General features: G+C 39.8%; 1 protein-coding gene across 2 annotated transcripts in view; it reads right to left on the bottom strand.

The window, feature by feature from the left end:
* Positions 1 to 595: 595 nt before the first annotated feature.
* Positions 596 to 16,814, bottom strand: part of LOC144593226 (uncharacterized) — a 44,893-nt gene continuing 28,674 nt past the window's right edge. For both annotated transcript variants that reach the window (XM_078398731.1, XM_078398730.1), the window contains 6 exons: positions 16,312 to 16,496; positions 11,100 to 11,254; positions 9,123 to 9,285; positions 6,059 to 6,217; positions 3,416 to 3,583; positions 596 to 2,091 (listed from right to left, as the gene is read on the bottom strand). In XM_078398731.1, coding sequence (XP_078254857.1) covers positions 1,882 to 2,091; positions 3,416 to 3,583; positions 6,059 to 6,217; positions 9,123 to 9,285; positions 11,100 to 11,254; positions 16,312 to 16,467 — 1,011 coding nt within the window. In that variant the 5' untranslated portion in view covers positions 16,468 to 16,496 and the 3' untranslated portion in view covers positions 596 to 1,881. The remainder of the gene's footprint in view (positions 2,092 to 3,415; positions 3,584 to 6,058; positions 6,218 to 9,122; positions 9,286 to 11,099; positions 11,255 to 16,311; positions 16,497 to 16,814) is intronic.

The following is a 16,814-nucleotide window of genomic DNA, read 5'->3' on the forward strand; positions in this document are numbered from 1 at the left end:
CAGGGGTCACAGCTTAAGGATAAGGGGGAAGTCTTTTAGGACCGAGATGAGAAAACATTTCTTCACACAGAGAGTGGTGAGTCTGTGGAATTCTCTGCCACAGAAGGTAGTTGAGGCCAGTTCATTGGCTATATTTAAGAGGGAGTTAGATGTGGATATTTTTGCTAAAGGGATCAGGGGGTATGGAGAGAAGGCAGGTACAGGCTACTGAGCTGGATGATCAGCCATGATCATATTGAATGGCGGTGCAGGCTCGAAGGGCCGAATGGCCTACTCCTGCACCTATTTTCTATGTTTCTAAAAGGAAATGGATAGGTTGAGTGATTGGGAAAAACCTGACGAATAGAGTGTAATGAGAGAAAAATGTGAGGCCATGCACTTCCCTAAGAAGAATCAAAAGGCTTTTTATTATCTAAATGGAGAGGGATTGCAAAAGAGTTGCGCTCAGAAAGATTCAAGTAATTTAATCGCAAAAGTTAACAGCAGGTTCAGCAAGTGCATAAGAATATATATAGTATAAGAAAATAACTGCAGATGCTGGTACAAATCGAAGGTATTTATTCACAAAATCCTGGAGTAACTCAGCAGGTCAGGCAGCATCTCAGGAGAGAAGGAATGGGTGATGTTTCGGGTCGAGACCCTTCTTCAGACTGAAGTGCATAAGAAGGTATGTTGGCCTTTATTATGAAGGGGTGGAGTTTAAGAAATGGTAGTTTTGTTACAGTTGTACAGGGTTTTGGTGAGGCCACATCTAGAATGCTGTGCACAGTTTTAGACCCCTTACCTAAAGAGCAGATACAGTGGCATTGGAGGCAGTCCACTGGAGATTTACCAGACTAAATCCTGCGATGAATGGGCTGCACTATCAGGGTTTAGATAGTTTGCGTCAGTTCCTCCTTGTAGTTTAGAACAATGAGGGTCGACCTTATTCAAACAAACAAGATCCTAAGAAGGCTTTGCAGGGTAGATGCTGAGATGTTGGAAAGACACAAGGGGACATAACAATAAAATAAGGGGCCAGTCATTTAAAAACAAGTTTGACAAATGCCTTCTGTTGTGAATCCCTGGAATTCTCTGCCAAGGGTGATGAAAGCCAAGTCATTAGATATATTTAAGGTAGAGATAGATATTTGAAAGATTGAAGACTCGAGAGGTATGAGGAAGTGGCTCAGGAGGTGAGAGCTCCTGACAAGGGGGCAAAAAATAAAGAGGTGCGCAGAAGCAATGCACTGCAAAAAATTGGAAGAGGTGTTTTATTTTATGGTGGAATCAGCAATCTAGCTAGGTCTGTGATGATAGGGACAAAGGGCAAGTGGGATGCTGCTGTATTGTATGCTGCATCTTTTCTGTTAAGACATAAAGTATTTAAAAACAGTGCTGAACCCATACAAACAGTCTTCAGTGCAATGGTAGCAAAGGCATTTGATCTTAATTTTTGAACCCCATTTTAACGCGTGTTATGGAATTTGCATAGTGAGAGGCCAGACAAAGGAACGTTGGTTGAGTTTGGAGATGTAAAGTGCGTAGATGAGCACTTTAGTGCCAGATAAATTGAAGAGAGGGAGAAGATTGATATGGGAGTGATTGGGATGGTAATTAACCAATCTTATAAAAGTCTAAGAGGTGAGAATAATAATTGCACTTGCTCTTGTTCTTTTATGTAATCAAATGCCAAAAATGATGCCAGTGAGTAGAGAATAGCTGTACATGTAATATTTTAAATTGCATTAAAAATGATCATATTGTCTTGTTTGGAATTTTTTTCATTTAAGTTTAATTGCAAGGTTGAAAACTGATGTCCCACTCTAATTTAAAATCCTGACCATTTCAGAGAACATTCCAAAGCTTGAGCCTTAAAATATCATGCATTATATTGAAAAATTAAGAAAGAATTGTAGTGTTTCTATTGTTCCTTCTGGTCATAGTATTTGCAACTTGCTTCATGGTGTCAGCAATGCTAGAGATTTCCTTGCAACTTTCTGACCGAAGAGAACTTTCCACCTTGAGTTGAGATTTCAGGCTGCCCAGGTCCTGGGCTAGTGTATGGATGTATCCTTTCATCCGAAGAATTTCAACATCTTTTTCTGAGTTCTATATCAGCAGTGCAAGAGATGACAAATAAGAAATATCAGGGAATAAGTATTGCAAACATGGTTATGAATATTTACACCTAACAGAATTAATCTTTATGACTAATGTTTATAACATTCAACGACATCTCTATTTCCAGTTGTGTGCAGCTACAACTGTCTTGTTATATTAATTATCACCCATGTTAGTCTAATTGCACTAGCCACGATCATTTGATTTTCTTTTACAGTATGATTAAAGTTGATCACTTAATTAATTTGGGAATTAATAACTACAAAAACTGACACTGCATTCACTTGAAGTAATTTTTCATCTCTTCTATTGCTCAATTAAAAACATTTTCTGTTTAGAGAGGACTAGCCAAAGTGATAGGGCATAATTTTAAGTGCTCAACATGATAGTTATGTCTGGAAAATATTTAGCAAGTTTTTAGCTATACATAGATTAGCATCCAACAATTCAGTTTAGTTTAGAGAGCGCGGAAACAGGCCCACTGAGTCAATAGACAATAGACAATAGGTGCAGGAGTAGGCCATTCAGCCCTTCGAGCCAGCACCGCCATTCAATGCGATCATGGCTGATCACTCAATCAGTACCCCGTTCCTGCCTTCTCCCCATACCCCCTCACTCCGCTATCCTCAAGAGCTCTATCCAGCTCTCTCTTGAAAGCATCCAACGAACTGGCCTCCACTGCCTTCTGAGGCAGAGAATTCCACACCTTCACCACCCTCTGACTGAAAAAGTTCTTCCTCATCTCCGTTCTAAATGGCCTACCCCTTATTCTCAAACTGTGGCCCCTTGTTCTGGACTCCCCTAACATTGGGAACATGTTATCTGCCTCTAATGTGTCCAATCCCCTAATTATCTTATATGTTTCAATGAGATCCCCCCTCATCCTTCTAAATTCCAGTGTATACAAGCCCAATCGCTCCAGCCTTTCAACATACGACAGTCCCGCCACCAGCGATCCTTGCACACTAATGCTATCCTCCACACACTAGGGATTATTTACAATTTTTACCAAAGCCAATTAACCTACAAACCTGTACATTTTTGGAGTGTGAGAGAAAACCGGAGCTCCCGAAGAAAACCCACGCAGGTCACGGGGAGAATGTGCAAACTCCATACAGGCAGCACCCGTAATCAGGATTGAACCTGGGTCTCTGGTGCTGTAAGGCAGCAATCCTACTGCTGCGCCATCATGCTGCCAATATATAGAATTCAAATCTGGGGTTTCTGGAGTCATATGTCATACTTCTGACATCTTCAGATGGCGGAGTGGACATAAACAATGGGCAAATCAATACATTCTATATTAAAATACCTGTTTATGTAATTCAGAGATGTATTCAACTAGACTTGTTTTCTCTGTCTTGAATTGGGAGTTTTCCAGCTTGATACCAGAATGGTGTCTGTCCAATGTAGCTAGTTGGTTCTGAAGTGATTGCCTGTTCAGCTCCACAGAACTCTTTCCTTGCTCTAGATGTTGAAGCTAGAAGGGCATTTAAAAATTGACTTAAGTATATATTCTCCTTCCAAGTTTCCTATTACCCACCAATCTAATATTTTTCATTTTGTATTTTCAAGTTCTCTTAATCCCTTGGTTCTCTGACTCAAATGCCTTGTAAGCTGGCACACGTGCCAGCCAATTGAATTAATTTCTCAAACATTAATTTTGCAAATCAATTCAGTTTCTAATGTGTCTGTATGTTGATGATTTTATTTCCATATCAAGACATTTTGCCTTATTGTGGATTGGACAACTGTTTGACAAACATCAGTTTTCATGTTTATTTTGTGCTTTACTTTTTGCATGATGTTTTGGCTTGGATCAATTATACAAATACAAGCTCCTGCAGCTTTCAATGATTGTAATCTACTAGGGAGAAAGAGAAGGCAAATTCATCCCTCGCATCTGTTCTAAAAAACACTGGGAAGTGGTAAGGCGTATGAACAAGTAACTGTTTATTTTACAAATGCCAATCTTGCATCAGTCTTTTTTGCAACTTCCCAAATCAAATACGATTTGCTTTTATGAAACTCAAACAGGGAAGCAACACAGGCACATCCTGAAAGTTTTCTCTTTTTTAGAGTGAGTCTTTTAGAGTGATATTGTGTGGTACCAGGCCATTCAGCCCAACTTGCCCACACCGGCCAACATGTCCCAGCTACACTAGTCCCACCTACCCGCATTTGGTCCATATCCCTCCAAAACTGTCCTGTCCATGTAACTGTCTAACTGCTTCTTAAATGTTGGGATAGTCCCTGCCTCCTCCTCTGGTACCTTGTTCCATACATCCACCACCCTTTGCATGAAAAACTCAGCCCTCAGATTCCTATTAAATCTTTCCCCCTTCACCTTAAACCTCTGTCCTCTGGTCCTCGATTCACCTACTCTGGACTTCATCTACGTTTCTCCTGGATTGAAAAAGCATAGCTACGATGCGGTTCATGATTTTGTTATTTTCGTTTAGCTTTTAAGCTTTGAACTCTCACTTGCCTCAAAGCAGTTTTTTTGAAAATCAAACTTCTTTAAAAATTAGAAATATTTTACGTGTTTTAATTATACTGCAAAATTCATTTCCAGCATTATTTCTTTGGTTTAAATAAATAGCCAAAATGCCAGCTTGAAACAACTGTCAAAATATCTAGAGTGATGGTTCTCTGTTTATTAGTTGATCAGCACAGAATGTACAGCATGGCAGCAATTTTCCCTCCATTCATCGTCTTTTCTACCAGCATAACTCGCTGCTCTCTCCTCCTTCACGGTATCTTGTTTCCCCTTCAAATTCACATTCACATTGATTACTTTGGGGAATTTGCATTCTCACAACTATTTTTCAAGTAAATTTGATAAATACTATTTGATATTAATAACTTCTAATTTAATCTTCCATGTAAGTGAAAATATTCTGTCTTCTGTAATCAAAACATCAAGAATTTTAAGACCACTTTGGTGACTGCCACAGTTACTTCAAGGAAAAACGTACACATCTGCCTAAGCTTGCAGCTCTGATATTGACCTTGCATGTTATTTTAACATCATCACCAGTAAGTTTTTATCCTTTCCACAGTAATTCAGCCAGAACCCCACTCTGTGTCCTGTTGTCCATTCAAACAATCTTTGCATTGTTGATTTGCCAATTAATTTACCATTTATTTACTTTGGCATTATACCTGAACGGTGATGGACAAAATTAGTTACAAGTTACAAGTGGTGACCAGGAAGAAGAGAGATGACCATATTTATTAATATGGGCGTAATGTATGTAAGGGACGATGTGTTACTGGGACTGGGACTTGTATTTTGCAATTAAGTCAAGTTAATGCACATTGGTCCAAATACCTTTAAATGTGAACATGTTTGGTCATCTATGCCACTTCTAATGCCAATGATTCACATTAATTTCCAGGGTCTAGGAACTGAAGGTTGGTATTTGAGTCTACTAAGGAAACATAGCGTGAATTCTGTTGGCCAGAAGTTAACTTAAATCCAGGGAAGTTGAGTCGGCTGTGCATAATTTAAACGTGCAGACCTGTTTGAACAGATTGACTTGTCCCAAGGAATTGTGATTTGTTTCCCCAGCCTAAGGCGGAGATGGTTCGGTAGAAATGTAATCAAAGTTTAAGTAAAGCAATGAGAAACTCTGTACTGGTAGGAGCATGCAATATGCCCCATTATTCTGAAAGTTCATAGATGATAACCACTTCAGCTCCACTTCCTCAAATCTTTTGTAAATTGTCCTTCATAGTAGATTGAAGTAATAGTTTTCCTAACATGTTATGGAAAGAACACTTACAAATGCGGTATCCCAAAATGAAACTGTAATTGAAGCTGAAATTGCTGCAAAATCACACCTATTAATTTAGTGTAGACTTACTGTATTCAAAAGTTGATAAGCTTTCATTGGGACAAATCTCTAATTATGAAAGCCATTCCACAATGCTCAAATGAAATAACCTTTACCTGTTTCAAGGCATTGACAGCCTTTTTCTCCTCTTCCTCGATAACACTTTTTAAATAGGCTAATTCCAATTCAAGCTGTCTCTCGTTCTCCTTCAGAGAAGTTAATTGTGCAATGCTGTTTGAATGCTGACAATTCTTCTCATCCCCAGCTGCTTGAGCCTGCAATAGATTTACCATCTTAAAATCAAGTTTTTCTAAGTTATAAACCTTAAGATCGAAACAATCACTTTATTGATCTCAAACGATTAAATACTCTCGAATGAGAACTTCCACCTGCAAAAACCTGACTAAAAGTAAATGATCAATTCCAAGTAAAGATAGACACAAAATGCTGGAGTAACTCAGCGGGTCAGACAGTATTTCTGGAGAAAAGGAATTGGAGACTTTTAGGGTCTAGACCCTTCTTCAGACTGAGAGTAAATAATGTTGGCGAGATTCTTCTCATTCTTTTACTCAACAGGAAGGAATCAAATATGCTCAGAGCCCAGAAATGTTATGAATCCGATCCAACATGTGCAACACTATTCAAGGGGGCTCCTGCAGTTAAGGGCTAAGCAGCTTCTTGAAAAAGGCAATATTTAGTACTAAATAATACTAAAAAAGTGTCATACTTCTGAGGATGAACTGGAAACATTGCTGATCCACATTAAACATGGAAGAACAACCAAGCGCAACAATTCAGCCTGTGTGAAAGTGACTCGCTGAGCATGACATCAGATAATTACCCTGATGAGTGAATCACAGAAACAAACACCAAGTCCATGTTATACTGCTGATTTACAATTGATGCACTTGCAAAATCTGGGTCAGGAACGTTACTGGATGCATGGCCTGCAAGGTGTGAGGTCAGATCGTGGGCAAGATGTGAGGTCAGAGCAGAGGTGTGAGGTCAGAGTCAGGAATACCAGGACTAAGGAACGTGGGTTGGTTTATGTATAAGCTAATGCTCAAGTCATTAAATCCATGGAGGGGTTGATCACTTATGCCATTGCAGCTTTCGTGTCATTGGCAATGGCCTTGGTAGTATTGTATTTTTTTCTTATTTGTGGAAAGTCCCTGCCCCTATCCCCCATAAATAACAAGGAGCTGAAACAAAGTCATTCATTGCCCTTTCAGGTAATCACATGTTTTTTAAAATCCTAGTAATGTAGTTACCCTGCAACACTCATGACAGCCAGCAAACGTCAAGTCTTTATTCTCATCCTCCTATTATCCGTTCCATAAATTATGGCAACAGGATCTGGACGCAGTAGTAGGCAATGAACAATATTCAGAGCTTGCAGCACAGAATTACAAATAACCTGAAGCAACGGTTGGCATTTAACAACATGGAGTGGCCAAAGTCAGTAATCACATTAAACATTAGTGGGGCAGTCTATGCGCCTGATTTATTTGTTAAAAGACATATTTGTTTAAACTTAGTGAATCATTCCATTTTTTTTTCAATTCCACAATTTAGAAGGATGAGAGGGGATCTTATCGAAACGTATAAGATTATTAAGGGGTTGGACACGTTAGAGGCAGGAAACATGTTCCCAATGTTGGGGGAGTCCAGAACAAGGGGCCACAGATTAAGAATAAGGGGTAGGCCATTTAGAACTGAGATGAGGAAAAACCTTTTCAGTCAGAGAGTTGTGAATCTGTGGAATTCTCTGCCTCAGAAGGCAGTGGAGGCCAATTGTCTGAATGCATTCAAGAGAGAGCTAGATAGAGCTCTTAAGGATAGCGGAGTCAGGGAGTATGGGGAGAAGGCAGGAACGGGGTACTGATTGAGAATGATCAGCCATGATCACATTGAATGGCGGTGCTGGCTCGAAGGGCCGAATGGCCTCCTCCTGCACCTATTGTCTATAATCTTAAGAGATTCACAAACTAGATGATCTAGAAAAACAGCTCTTCATGCATACCAAAATGAACCCTTACGTCTGCAGGCCAAATCAAGCAGAGAAGATTGCACAACTTTACAGTGATAACCAATACCCCTGCCCCATCTACTACTGTTCTTCATTCTCAGCTAAATGCTAAAAGTTTTACAGACAGTGCAAAGGACGAATTTGTACATGATGTGAGAGATCACAGAACAGCTGGAGAATGCTGGTACGTAAAGTACCTGGAGACGCAAGAGATTGCACTGAATGAAAAACAAATAGTAGTCTTGGCATGCTGTCATGGGGATTTGACAAATGGCTGAGACTAATATTTTTGTGTAACATACTTTACATTTTTAAAAGTTTTCACAGCAGTTTAATTGACATTTTTTTGGTCACGTTTTTTTGTTAAATCCGACCATAGAGAAGTATTCGATTTTAATTTCCCAGCATGTTAGACTGCTTGAGTGACATTAATGGTATGTATTCATTCATCCAACTCCAAAGTCCAAAGCTCCGAAAGTTGCAGATTATCAGTGCCGATGGATATCGCTTTGTCCAGCTGGTTTCTTGGTCTGCTGGAGTCTCAGTGCTCCAGGCAGACTGAAGGTTGGGTCAAAGGCCACAGTAATAATTGCTATTAGATCTTAACTCCTAGTTTTATTTTTGCCTTTTTAAATGTATTTCATCTAGTATGTCAAACATCTGCACCTCCACATGGTTCTAAATGCCGTCACAATACAGCAGGACAAAGCACAACGTTTTTACAGATGGAAATACAATTTCAAATGATATTTGTAATCTAGCTAGAGTCAATGCTTCTGAGATATTTTTAAATAGCACAATTAGCTTTTAAATGTAACCCACAATCTGCAGCAATATCCTTCAACTCAGTTGATAATCTTATATATTTAATCTGACTTCTGTGACACAAGTACAAAATAGTTTAAGAAACACAAGAAGCGGTTCTTTCTACCATTTTAGACATCCTCTGCTCTGGCCATTTTAAGAATATCTGTATTGACAAATAACTAGTCAGATGTAACACCAGAATTATACCTAATATACCCAAAATTGTATTTCCTTCTATAAAAACGTTGTGCTTTGTCCTGCTGTATTATTACGAAATTATACTGTATGACTTATTAATTATTAATTCCCTATTGAAACAATTATTTTTCTTGAAATGTACCTACTCTCTCCACATCTTGTGTGAGTTCCATCACCTGGGAGTGCAAAACAGCATTTTCTTTTATTAAGTGGCAATAGTCATCAGCCTCTTTATTTCTAAGAAATGTATCTTCCTCTGCCAACACCTCTTGGTCCCTCAGCTTTTGCTGCAGGCTGTTGATTTCATTTCTGAAAATACAGAGTTGGTTAGGAGCAAAGAGGTCCTTCTGCAGTTGTACAGGGCCCTAGTGAGACCACACCTGGAGTACTTTGTGCAGTTTTGGTCTCCAAATTTGAGGAAGGATATTCTTGCTATTGAGGGCGTGCAGCATAGGTTTACTAGGTTAATTCCCGGAATGGCGGGACTGTCGTATGTTGAAAGACTGGAGCGACTAGGCTTGTATACACTGGAATTTAGAAGGGTGAGAGGGGATCTTATCGAAACGTATAAGATTAGGGCGGCACGGTGGCGCAGCGGTAGAGTTGCTGCTTTACAGCGAATGCAGTGCCGGAGACTCAGGTTCGATCCTGACTACGGGTGCTGCACTGTAAGGAGTTTGTACGTTCTCCCCGTGACCTGCGTGGATTTTCTCCGAGATCTTCGGTTTCCTCCCACACTCCAAAGACGTACAGGTTTGTAGGTTAATTGGCTGGGTAAATGTAAAATATTGTCCCTAGTGGGTGTAGGATAGTGTTAATGTGCGGGGATCGCTGGGCGGCGCGGACTTGGTGGGCCGAAAAGGCCTGTTTCCGCGCTGTATATATATGATATGATATGATATGATATTATTAAGGGATTTATTCACAAAATGCTGGAGTAACTCAGCAGGTCAGGCAGCATCTCGGGAGAGAAGGAATGGGTGACATTTCGGGTCGAGACCCTTCTTCAGACTGAAACATCACCCATTCCTTCTCTCCCGATATGCTGCCTGACCTGCTGAGTTACTCCAGCATTTTGTGAATAAATCGATTTGTACCAGCATCTGCAGTTATTTTCTTAAGATTATTAAGGGGTTGGACACGTTAGAGGCAGGAAACATGTTCCCAATGTTGGGGGAGTCCAGAACCAGAGGCCACAGTTTAAGAATAAGGGGTAGGCCATTTAGAACGGAGATGAGGAAATCTTTTTCAGTCAGAGAGTTGTGAATCTGTGGAATTCTCTGCCTCAGAAGGCAGTGGAGGCCAATTCTCTGAATGCATTCAAGAGAGAGCTGGATAGAGCTCTTCAGGATAGCGGAGTCAGGGGGTATGGGGAGAAGGCAGGAACGGGGTACTGATTGAGAATGATCAGCCATGATCACATTGAATGGCGGTGCTGGCTCGAAGGGCCGAATGACCTCCTCCTGCACCTATTGTCTATAAAGTAATAAAGTGCATGTACACTTCATTATTTCTTTGAATATACACAACCTCATCTGAGCCAGTGAAGAAATGAGTTACTATGCGGCAGAACTGTTGATGAAAGATATACAGTAACAAGTCTGAGTGAGGCAAGAAGGTGACAAATAAAGGACAAATTAAAATGACAGAAACCAGTAAATATCGATACATAAATACACAAACCCAGCAGCAATTAGTGCAATTGGGCAGGGAAATTATATTTTAAGTGGATTGGAGTACAAAAGAAAGGAAATCTTGCTGAAACAAGATTAAAAATATCCAATGTCGGCCTCCAATGCCATCTGTGGCAATGAATTTCACAGATTCACCACCCTCTGGCTAAAGAATTACTCCTCATCTCCATTCTAAAGGTATGTCCTTTTATTCTGAGGATGTGCCCTCTGCTTATAGGCTCTCACATTACTGGAAACATCCTTTCCATGTCATTTTCATGTGTTCCTACGTGTCACACGGAAAAAAAATATATGAATGCTGCGAAAGTCAAGGAAAATCCTTATTTTTGGTGTCAAATATTTTATACAAAGTATTTAAAAGAAACTGGATTGGCTTCACTTTAACAGCCTTTCATTAAGAATATAAACACAAATCCAAAATGTCCTCACCGCAGTTCTCTGGCAATGTGGTCTTGCATGGATACGGTACTGGTGTAGAATCTATCCTCGCACTGACGAAGTGCAACTTGGGCCTTAAACAACTCCAGCTTCTTTTCTCCAAGCTGAACTTCTGTAGCCTGATGCTTCTCAACATGTTGATTAAGCTTACAAAAAAAGTTTTTAAGTGACAATATGTAACTGATACAGCAGTTGAGGCAAACCATCAAATTTATCTGTTGCTTTTCAAGTTATTGTAGACTTCTACTGCCAGAAAACAACAGTTGCCCCAAAGGTCTTGGTCAATCCTAGTCATCAATTGCAGAAGACAAGTTGTTTAAGTGGAATTTGCACAATGTCCTTGTAACTGCCCTGGCTGCTTTTTTTCCCCACCACATTCCAAAGACATGTGGGTTTGTAGGTTAATTCGGCATTGTAAAATGCCCCTAATGTATAGGTGACAAGTAGAATCTGGAGGAGGTTAATAGGGCAATATAATAACAAGGAACTGCAGATGCTGGTTTATACCAAGGAAATGCACAAAATGCTGGAGTATCTCAGTGGATCAGGAAACATCTCTAGAGAATGTGGATAGATGATGTTTCGGGTCGGGACCCTTCTTCACACTGATTGCAGGGGGGGGGTGGGGGAGTTAGAAAGTCAGAAAAGAGGAAGGCTAGGACAGAGCATGGCCGGCACTAGGTGAACATAGGCAAGGGTTTATGATAGGCAGATAGTTGGATAAAGGCAGCGATGGAAAGTCAAGTGTAGGCCCAAAATGGATAAAGAGTTGTGAATTAAGTTTAGGGATGGAAAAGTTGTGAATTGTGTAGCCATTGGAAGGGATGCAGGTGGAGGGGGAGGAGGAGTGGAGAAAGCAGTGCAAGTTCAGCCAGGATTCAGGGAAGGGGAATGGAGGGGAAAAAAGGGGGGGGGGGACTGCTACCAGTTTGTGTGCAGCCTGTCTCTGGGAATGGAGGCGGCCCAGGACAGAAACCCCAATATGGTAATGGGAAGGGGAGTTAAAATAGTTAGCAACTGGGAGATCCAGTCGGCGTTGGCAGATCGAGTGCAAGTGTTTGCAAAGCGATTGCCGAGTCTACGCTTGGTCTCACCAATGTACAGGAGGCCACATTGGGAACATGTGATGCAGTGCATGAGGTTAGGCCAAGTGAATATAAACCTCTGTCTCACCCGGAAGAACTGCTGGGGTCCTTGGATGGAGATGTTGGTAGGGTTTAGGGAGATTTAAATGGGATTAGTACAGGATTAATGCAAGTGAATGCTTGATGGTCATCTGATCTTAGTGGGGCAAAACAACGCATTTCTGTGCAACATCACTCCATGACTCATAAGACAGTAAACTATTTTTTTACAGACAATGTTTTTCACTGTATCTTTGTACCTATGACAGTTCTAAACCAATATCTATAACGATACCAAACTTGGAGGGATTGACAGACTAACTCCAACTGGAAGAGGGCAGAAACTTTTGCCTCAGGCAGATAAAGTAAGTGGACGTGAGGTTGAATGGTGAGACGACATTTTAAAATGGGAATATATTAAATACTAATAAAATTCAAAGGAAGATAAAAACCTTTGATCGACATGGATTACATCCGTCTATTTTAAAACAACCTTGGAATTCCAACATATTTAATAATTTGTTAGCATAAGGTATATTGCCAGAAGGAAGGATAACTGATATCATGCACATATTTAAAGGTACCTGAACACTTCCAGGGAATTTTAGTCAATTCAACAACAGTGGTAGGAATAATAACAGAATCATTAGTAATGGAGAGAACAGAATAACATACACAAATAAAAAGTACAGCAGTGAAGTCAATCAGCATGGATTTGAAAAAGGATGATCTTGCTTACTAACTTAATCAAATTTTCTGAAGTAAAAGAGTAAACCAAGGCCATGTAATTAATCTAGATTTTCAAATAGCCTTCCGTTAGATAAATGCATGCAGGGTTATGAGACAAGTAGCAAAATATATTTTTAACTAGCTGCTAGAAAAAGGGAATTATCGGTATCTATTCATAATGGAAAATTATGTAGGTAGAAGGTTTACATCAGGATCAGTGCTGGAATCATTGTTCAAAATTTACATTGAAAACTCAGACTTTGAAATCGAAAATACAATTTCTAAATATTCAAATGTTATCATTTAGATAACGATTGTCATACCGAGAGGATTGCATCAGGTTATAATAATAATAATAATAATATATTTATTTTATATAGCGCCTTAACACATGCACAAAGCGCTTTACAAATACAATTAACATAGAAACAAACAGACAAACAGACAAACTATCCTGACGGAAAAGCGGCGAATAATCAACGCCAGCGTCCTCTCACGTCAGGGTCCGGCAGTAGACATTAAAGAACACAAGACACACAGATACAATTTTTTACACAAAACAGCCATCACAGTGATTGCTCTAGGCATACCCTCACTGTGATGGAAGGCAAAGTCTTATCTCCTCCTCGTTCTTCTCCCGTGGCGCCACGAGGCGATCGAGGCTCCCAACCCCTTGAAGCCCCCACCGGGCGATGGAAAGTCCCAGGGTCGAGCCGAGCAGGCCGATGAAAGTCCTGAGCCCCCACCGGGCGATGGAAAATGCCGCGGCCGAGCCACGCAGGGCGATGAGAGTCCTGAGCCCCCACCGGGCGATGTAAAGTGCCGCGGCCAGGCCACGCAGGGTGATGAAGGGCCTGCGGGCGGGTTGATCGTGCCTCGTGCTTCGGGGCGGTCGAAGCTGCTACGGCTGGAGCTCCCAAAAGCCGGTCGCCAGCCAGGGACCTGCGAGCTCCCGATGTTGCGGTCTGCAGGGCCCACGGCCGAAGCCTCCGAGATGGTAAGTCCAGGCCCTGCGACCGGAGTCTTCGAGGTCGATCCCAGCTGGAGGCCGCCGACTCCACGATGTTAGGCCGTTGCGCGAACGGAGATACGACACGGTAAAGGTCGCATCTCCATTGAGGAGGAGATTTAAAAAAAGGTTTCCCCCAACCCCCCCACCACCCCCCTACATACACAGAATTAAAAATAAAACAAAACGTACATTTAACATCAACAATGACAAAAAAACACAAAAAAAAAACGGAGAGACTGCCGGTGAGCCACAGCTGCAGAACACAGCCACGCCCCGTTATGGCCGGATGTTAATAAATTTGCAAAAGGACAAATATTTGGCAGGTGGGATAAATGTGAAGTAGTACATTTCGGCAAAAAGGAATAGGGCACTCACCCTTTGCTTTTAAGGTGTCTTACCAGTAAGGTAGTGAAAATAACGGGACCAAAGTACTAATTCAACAATCACTAAAAGTTGGGGAAACAAATCAAGCACTAGGATTTATTTTTGAAGGGATTGAATTAGAAAATAAGGTATCAAACCTTGGTTAGTTCACATTTAGCTATGTTTATAAAAGGATGAGGAGATGATATACAAAAATTATGTCAAAAGTGCCAGAGTATAATTACCAGGAAAGAAGAATGAACTGACAGGGTCTCCTTTCTCCCTGAGAAAAGACAGCAGGCTCCTAAAAGACATATTTTAAATAATTAAAGGTTTTGATAAAATAGATAACTGAAGAATGTTGCCATGCAGGGAAGAACAAAACTAGAAGCCATCAATATAAGATAGTCAACTAGAAATGTAACAGGGCATTAAGCAAAAAAACCCACTTCTTTATTGAAAGAATGGCGAGAATGCAGAACTCATGACCACAGGGAGTGGTTCAAGTATTTAAGGGAATGTTGGACGAGCACATGAAAGTGAAGGAATATATGCTGAAGATAGACACAAAATACTGGAGTAACTCAGCGGGACAGGCAGCATCTCTGAAGAGAAGGAATGGGTGATGTTTTGGGTTGAGACCCTTCTTCAGACTCAATGGGTGACGTTTCGGGTCGAGACCCTTCTGACATATATATGCTGACAGATTTAGATGAAAAAATCTGGAGGTGACTCTAAAAGAATAGAAAATATTAGAATGAACTGGTTTGCTTAAAAATCCTGACTCTGTGCTGGATATCCAATTTAATATTATGTAATGTTATGCATCTAAATAGTAGCAAAACATACAAAATGTTAATTCCCCTTCTTTTGAACACCATTCTTCATTGTCTGTGCATGGTATATACTTTGCTCTAATCATTATTTAACATTAACCCTTCTAGTTGTGCAAACTATACTAAGTCAAGCCAATGGCACTTAAAACATAATTTGCATAGATATTTTTTGAATTGAAGCTTTGTAAATATGTTGTCAAAATTAACATACCATTTGAAACAATGGCAAAATAAATTCACAATAAACAGAGAGCAGGCTGTTTTCAAGAATATTGGCATGGTCTCAGATGGCCAGTAAGAGGTTTCCTGTCTCCTACTTGTTATTAGGCAAGTTATATTTTTTTAATCTCAGTTAAGGTGATTGATGGAAGCATATTACCTCTCTGGAATGGACCTAGATTTAGATTATTTACCATGACTTTAATGGAAAACTTTTCCACTTTTAGAAACCATTATTTCAATTTTATATAACTGGAGCTTTAGACTCCAAAGTGAGATCAGTGTTTGATTCTCATAATAGATTGGTATTGTACATGCTGAAAAGACATGAATATGGAGTGAATAGAAATCATTCTTCTTTTCATATTTTGAAATTGTGATGAGAATTAAACTCAAAAGGGCAAAGAAATTGGACATTATTTAGTAATTGAAGCATGTTGTTTATTTTTCCCTTCTTTCTCCCACAGAAATTCTGTAGTCAGAATTCAGTGATTGTAATAACTTAGATCATAACAAAGAAATTATTATGTTAAGTTGATGTACAGAATTAAAATAACATATTGAACATACAGCAGAGCAGGCCTTTTGACCCACGATGTCTGCAACCAAAATGCCAAATTAAACTAACCTCACCTGTCTCAACATGATCCATATCCCTCTGTGTAAATGCCTCTTAAACATCACTATCATATATGATTTATGTTACATGGCCATCAGGTTTCAATGACTGATCACCTGAAGCAGGATGCTAAAGTTGGGTATGTCATGTGTGACATAACACATTGTATGAGGCACTGTTTTTATCTTTACACTAATGCAGTGTCTTAAGGGAAAAAAATCATAATGAGAATAAATACAGTGCATTTAAAAAATGCAAAACCTTGAGCAAAAAAGCCATACCATAACTCTATAAAACGTACCTGTGTTTCTAGCAAATAGACTTGATGTTTTCCATCTTTTGCCTGGGTAGTTGTCCTTTCCAGTTCCTGCTTGATATTCATTAGTTCAGACTTTTTGTAAGTTATATCTTGGTTAGCAATTTCCTTTAGTTTCTTCATTTGAACTAATTCTTCCATCAATAATCTCTTCTCTCTTGAACTAGACTCTGTCACATTTATATTTTTAGTCTTAATGCAATAGCAACTACCATAGATCAATAAAGCGTTGATTGGGATGATGGGTAAAATATATTAGAGGTAAAAACATTGTTAAATCTTTTCTTGAATTTGATTTACTTCTAAACAGAAAGAGTTTTACCTCAGAAAACAAAAATGGCATAAACGCATAATCATCTGTAGACCTATTTGTTAAACTAATGACATCCTTTCACAAAATTAATTTCAGCAGACTCCTCTCTTTGAACCAAAATTATTAAATCAGTACAGCATAGAAAGAAATCAGACTAATTGAACTCTTACCAGTA

This window comes from Rhinoraja longicauda, chromosome 4 (assembly GCF_053455715.1).
Source record: "Rhinoraja longicauda isolate Sanriku21f chromosome 4, sRhiLon1.1, whole genome shotgun sequence".
In the NCBI taxonomy this organism is placed as follows: Eukaryota; Metazoa; Chordata; class Chondrichthyes; order Rajiformes; family Arhynchobatidae; genus Rhinoraja; species Rhinoraja longicauda.